This window comes from Lepeophtheirus salmonis, chromosome 2, assembly GCF_016086655.4.
Source record: "Lepeophtheirus salmonis chromosome 2, UVic_Lsal_1.4, whole genome shotgun sequence".
NCBI classification, from domain to species: domain Eukaryota; kingdom Metazoa; phylum Arthropoda; class Copepoda; order Siphonostomatoida; family Caligidae; genus Lepeophtheirus; species Lepeophtheirus salmonis.
Window position 1 is genome coordinate 8046199 of NC_052132.2, and position 6960 is coordinate 8053158.

Here is a 6960-nt window from a genome sequence, read left to right on the forward strand (position 1 = left end):
ACTAAAAACATAATAATTAATATATCATGAGCAATAGCTATAATCATTATTAATTTTGATTATGTACTTGCATTAAGTTCTTGATTTATGCATAAATTGCATTAAAGATGAGTAAAACTCAAAGTGCAGGAGTGACTATGACGTCATCAGGGCATCTTTCTCCACTTCCTTTTTAGTTTTTCACACTCATTTGGGAAAAGAAAATTTATCCTAACTTGGTCCACTCTTCGTATTGAATTAGTTTATGTATAAATGATTGAGCCTCCTAGTAATTTATTTAAAAACATATGAAATGATACTTTAGATAATTGATTGGTTTTTTTCTTTTCGAAGGAATAAAAGAGGTTGAGTGATTGGATTAGTTGCGTTGAGTTATTCCAATCCATTATCAAAATATTGCTAGCCATGAAATCCTCTACATAATATCAACGTTGAGCAATAATAAAAACAGCGCCAAAATAAAAAGTTTACACAAGTGAATTAAGAATATTTATTGGATTATAAATACTATTATAATTTAATTATAAGTCAAAGGGGTAATTTAATTTATAAAATGGTAAATAATTATATAATTTGTATATTTAAATATATTTTTGAATCTAATAATAATGAGTCGTGTGAATCCCATTTTCCTCCATTTCCAGGACATACGGAGCTATTTCTCCCCTAAATCCGTCAAAGTTGCTCCTCCAAAAGAAACTAAAAAGTCAGAAGATAAACAGTCCAAAAGGAAGCGGATTCAGCGGATAGATAGTTCTGATGACGAAGGTGAATCATTGCCAGTGCTTCTACAATTATAATAATTTATATGTGGCCCTTTAACATAAAAGCAAGCTAGAATAATTTGTCTCAAAATTGAGTGTGGATTACATTTGCATTCTTCCACGAATTATAGTCCATTTTTATCTACAAATGATCCTTATTAACCCTTTGGGTACGCTGCAAATTGCACTTGATCGTCACAATAATAGAATAAGAAACGTATACCTTTTATATAAGTCTCTTAAATCAAGTATAGGTACTAAAGTATAACTATAGTTTTATGGGTATCTACACTTATCCTGCGAATTTGAATACGAAGCCTATAATTAACTCAAATAAGTCCATTAAACATGCATCCATGGTTTTCTCCTTTTCTTGATTTTTTGTTCAAGATTGTTTTTATGTTGACGCTCCACATATGATGGGGGGGGGGTGAGCCAAATTGTCGTAATTCAAATATTTATTTTACACAGAACGAAGCTTGGAAACTCCATTCCTACATTATGAATAAAAGGTGTTTTCCAATTATTACAATAAAACAGATCTGAGAAATTCATTTCTACAGCCTGAATTTTTCTGTTTTTCAGTATTCACATTAAATATTATGTTTCTAGGACAACATATAGAGAATAACACTAATTTTTGTAAATTTTGAGTAATGAAAATTTGGCCCTCAACCCTCGATATGTAAACTGATAATGTTCCCATTTTCTAAGGTCTAAACTAACTTACTATACCAGTTACTATGATTTTGGACTTTGCCTATGCTGGCTTCAGGAGCCATGTAGCTTTATTGCTGATGTTTTTCAATTAAAATATTCAAAGGTCTAATATACATCTATTATCATTGAAGTCAGAGTAAATACTTGAACTTCGAATAGCATCTAAACTGTATTTAATTCCAAGTATTGTACTCAAGCAAATTGGGTCTAATTTTTTTTACTGGTGTATAGGTAATTACTAGAAATATTTGATTTTGAAGTAATGAACTGGATATTAAGCACTATTTAAATGCTGCTCGATATTATCATATTTCCCATTTGTATTTTTTGTAACAAAACCTTGTCGAAATTCTCAAGGATTTCTATCGTAATTGAATTAATGAAGATTTTATTTTAATATATGTATAATAAGGCAATGTATATTGGGATTTTGTCATGTGTCTGAACATATATTTATCTTATTGAATATCTAATATATAAATATTTGTCTCTTTAGACGTTGGAAAAGAAACGACTCAAATTGTTTCCAAGCGTATTACTCCAAAGAAAAAATCATCTCCAAAGAAAAAAGATGTCAAATCTCACCTTAACCCAGTCAACGTTGATGATTTCTTTGGTTCTAAAAGCTCCCAAAATAGCGAATCTTCCAATAAAAAATCGTCAGACAATGACCTGGATGCTGTTTTAAGAGATATGGATGATGATTTTGACTTGGAATCCACAAACCCTCCATCAAAAAAAATTAAACTCAATTCTCCAAAGAAAATATCTCATCAAGATTCTCCTTCAAATAAAACAAAAAAAAGTTCTTCATCAAAATCAAACAAGGAAGATTCCATGAATGGGAAATCGTCCATTTCTAAGAAATTGGGTTCTAAAAAACGATCTTATGAGATTGAAGTGGAAACACCAACAAAAATAAAGAATACTCCTAAAAAATCTATTGATTCTGAAGATGATGAAATTCCTGGAACACCTCAAGCAGATTATGAGGAAATGAAAAAGAAACATCAAAATGCGTATAAGCAATTTTTGTCTCGTGGTGGAGCTCGTAATCCAGGATGTAAAGACATTCCGGAGGTGAAACTGTTACCTCTTTTTTCAATATTTTTCAATTAATTATATTTCCTAAATTTAGGCTGTATCTGGATGCTTTGATAAAATGGTATTCGTTTTAACCGGTGTTTATGATTCATTGGAAAGAGAAGAAATGGGCGAGATCATCAAGAAATGTGGTGGAAAGACAACCACATCACTTAGTAGAAATACTACTTATATTGTTGTAGGTGATCAACCTGGAGAAGCCAAACTTAAAAAGGTAATGTTTAATGCTAAAATCTATTCTTTTTTTTAACATTTTTTTAATAAATGATTTTTTTTTCTTTTAAATATGATGTAGGCTGAAACGCTTGGAACTAAACAATTAAATGAGGATACCTTTTTGGATCTCCTTCGAGAAAAGTCCAAATCTCATGCAAAAAATGTGGATGTTGAAATTAAGGCTGTAAAAAAACCTCCAAGGAAATCTAATATCGATGATAAAAAAATGAATTTACTTAAAAAGGAAAACGGAAAAGACTGTAGTATCCATGAAACGAATAAAAAAAGAGAAGAAACCAAATTTTTGTCTAAAATTCATTCAACTGATACATCCCCTTCAGAGACCAACGAAAAGATATCTACACCAAAAACTGAGACTCTTCTGAAAAAAGAAAACTCTATAATTAAAAATGAACCTATGGACACATTTTCTCCTAAAGAGCCATGCGAGTCATTATTGTGGGTTGATAAATATAAGCCCATGAATCTTAAAAATATTATTGGCCAACAAGGTGATCGAAGCAATATGAGAAAACTCCTAGAGTGGCTTAGAAATTGGTCCAAGTATAATGAAAATGGTCCTAACAAACAAAAACCGCCACCTCGTCCTTCTCCATGGGCCACTGCTGGTGATAATGGGGGATGGGCTAAATGTGCTCTTTTGTCCGGTCCTCCAGGCATGTATTTATTTGTAGTTACTCAAATAGAAACACAAAAACCATGATTCTAGGTGTTGGAAAAACAACAACGGCTTCTTTGGTTTGTAAGGAACTTGGATTTGATATTATGGAACTGAATGCATCTGATGGACGATCAAAAAAATCTTTAGATACGAACGTAAAAGAAGCCCTTAGTTCGAGGTCACTTTCAAAGATCTCTGCCAAGAGAGTTTTGTTAATGGATGAAGTAGATGGAATGGCTGGGAATGAGGATCGAGGTGGCATAGCAGCATTAATACTCCTGTTGAAAAGCTCCAAAATTCCTGTAATTTGCATGTGTAATGACCGTAATCACGAAAAAATTAGAAGTCTTGCAAATCATTGCTTCGATTTAAGATTTCAAAGACCTCGATTAGAACAAATTAAGGTAAGTTATTGTATAAATGTATATTCCTCGAATTTTGCGAGTGCAAATGTTCAAATTTAATTATGTTTTTATTTTGTAATAATTGTTACTTTAATTAATCAACACTATCCTTTTTGAAGGCTTCTATGATGAGTATATGTTTTAAAGAAAAGATTAAAGTAAGTCCTGATGCCATGGCCGAACTAATAACAGGATGTAATAATGATGTTCGTCAAGTTTTACATAACCTTACAATGCTAAAAGCACGATCAAATTCAAATAGTAAAGCCTTGACAAAAACTGAGGCTGAAAAAGAAGCTTCAACATCCAAAAAGACATCAATCAAAATGGTAAGTTTTATAGCTGTTTTTATATTTATATTTATTTTGATCTTAAAGGGCCCTTGGGACGTCTGCAAGAAAGTTTTTTCATCTCAAGAACAAAAATCTATGTCACTTTATGACAAATCTGATTTGTTTTTTTACGATTTTAGTATTGGTCCTTTATTTATTCAGGAAAATTATTTATCAGTTACTCCTGATGCAGCTAAGTATGTTATTATCTTTTTAAGAGGCTTATGTTTAATTACGATTATGAATTTAAATTGTAGCAAAGATCGCAAAAAGACGATGGAGCTGATTAGCTTGTCGTCAGATAGTCTTTGCAATGGAGACTTAGTTGAAAAAACAATACGAAGTAAAAATGCATGGAATCTTCTTCCTGTGAACGCCATATACTCAAGTGTTCTACCTGGTGAATATATGTCTGGTACTTTACATGGACAAATTCAGTTTCCTAGTTGGCTTGGAAAGAATTCTAGACAAAAAAAGATGAATAGAATTCTGCAAGAGTTAACTACGCATTCTCGTTTAAGGTAATTTGATTTAGATATCTTAATAACAGCTGTTTAACCATTTTAAAAGCTGAAACTCTCTATAAGAATTTTGGGGAATAAATGGGAATTTTTGACTAAAAACTGTCTTAAGTTGTTAATTTTTAATGTTGAAAGCTGGAAACAGAAATATTTTTGATGAAAAATATATATTTTTTAACATATTACTACATAAAACAAACAAGTTAATCTACAAAATATAAAAAATGTAACGATTCATATATGAGTTATAAAATAGGTTTTTTTATAAAGAAATAAATAACACATTTATAATAAAAAAAAGTAGTCTCCTTAAGTTGTGGGCCTAGAATCTTAGGCCCACTCGTCCCTAATAACCCGCTACCATCTATGTATTTAACTGAAGAAAGTTAAGACCCTTTTTCCCCTCTTCCGAAGCCCCTAACGTATTTGATCAGAGGCAACGCACAAAAAACAAAGATTTATTGGTCTGAAGCTATAATTAAAATAACGGTAGTAATAATCTTTTTCTAGAATCATGACTATTAAGATACATTTGTGACGGAGGAAAGGGGAAATAATCTCTAGTGAACTCAAAAGCTCAGTATCTAATTATTATAGTATGAACTAAAGGACTCAATTGAGTCCATAAGTATGAACTAAAAAATCTTAAGTATTGTCCTTTAAATATATACGGAACATTTCAAAATCATATAACCTTCTCATTTTGAAAATTCCCGGAGCTAAATTTCCACCTCTTCGCAACCCTATTAATGATACTATTTTTATATTAGAATTGGTGGTAGTAAAGAGAGTATGTGTTCTGACTACGCGCAGCATTTAGAAAATTCCGTGACAGGTCCACTGAGGAAAAATGGTGCTCAAGGCATTCCTGCTTCCATTAAAGTCATGGAGGCCTATTCATTACAAAGAGAGGATTTGGATAGTTTAATTGAATACACCTCTTGGCCTGATAAGGAAGATCCCATGAAATCTGTTGAAAGTAAGGTCAAGTCTGCATTTACACGGACCTATAACAAAGAAGTATCAAATCTACCCTATGCTATAAGCCAAACTAATACCAAAAAGAAAACAAATATATCGTTTGACTCTTTATCTACTGAAGATATAGAGGATGAGGGCGAATCTGAAAATGAAGAGGATATAACTTCTGATGCAATGATAAAGGTACATTTTATAGTACTCATTAACCTTCATTGAGTGTGACGTTTTTTTCTATGTTTTTAGGCTAAAACAAGGAAGTCGACCAGTTCCAAAAATGATGACAAAAAAACAAGTGCAAAGTCTAAGAAGTCATCAGCCAAAGCTAAGAAGAAGTAGAAACCATTTTAAAATTTAAATTCATATATTAATACTCTTTAGATATTTAGATTTTTGTCAGTGATCCAACATATTTATTCGTGTACAGTTTTAATTTCATTTTATAACTATTTAATGTTTTATATTTTCAAAAAAAAAAAAAAAAACTTTTTTATAATTTATGTACTAGCTAGATTTATTTTTTATAGGGACAGATTCAAGTTGCAATAACTTGTATGAAAAATATACATCTTTACTTCATGAATAAAAGGAGATATTTACATTATGTGAGGGATATGAGTGGTTTAATCTGTTAATATAAATAAAATGTCATGTTTGAAGGTGTCTAGAGGTATAATGCATATATTGTTATGCAAATCTTGTAATTTTAAACTAATTTACATAAATGATTTTTGCAAAAATGTATTTCTTACTTAAAACCATTCATTGTTTAATAAAACCCCAAAAAATCAAAAATGTAATTTTGCCACTACTCAATAACTAAACAATTTATGCAACATGATACCTTTAAAAACAATTATGTGGGGGGTTTTATTAATATGAACAAAATAAACATCTCATATTGCCCATAAACCTTCGTGTAGGCTGGTATCTATTGAGTGTATTCTACAGCCAAAAATTTCCTCCAATGGGATATTGATTTTAGGGGCCGTGTATATATAAAGTATGTGGGCAAGTTTTGTGCATTTTTGACCTACTTAATAGAACTTGTGTTCCCAATTTCAAAAACCCCTCTTACTTGCTTACGTACTTTGTACATAGCCTCTTGTCTTGATAAAAATTTTACAAAATTAGAGGATATGAATAGAGATTTTGAAGGTTAAAATTTTTTCAAAGTTAACCTACAGACTTTAATTATTTTTTTTAAATGAATTTTGAAAGATAGCTCAATAGCTATCT

The 6960-nt window shown here is 30.8% G+C and overlaps 1 protein-coding gene across 1 annotated transcript; it reads left to right on the plus strand.

Annotated features, from left to right (window-relative positions):
- The first annotated feature begins 342 nt into the window (after positions 1-342).
- Positions 343-6221, plus strand: Gnf1 (germ line transcription factor 1). Its single transcript, XM_040727941.2, has 11 exons — positions 343-556; positions 645-768; positions 1981-2564; positions 2623-2802; positions 2884-3481; positions 3535-3890; positions 4010-4219; positions 4268-4419; positions 4480-4743; positions 5514-5907; positions 5968-6221. Exons 1-11 carry the CDS (start codon positions 554-556, stop codon positions 6058-6060), a joined length of 2958 nt encoding a protein of 985 aa, XP_040583875.1. The 5' UTR covers positions 343-553; the 3' UTR covers positions 6061-6221.
- The last annotated feature ends 739 nt before the right edge of the window (positions 6222-6960 follow it).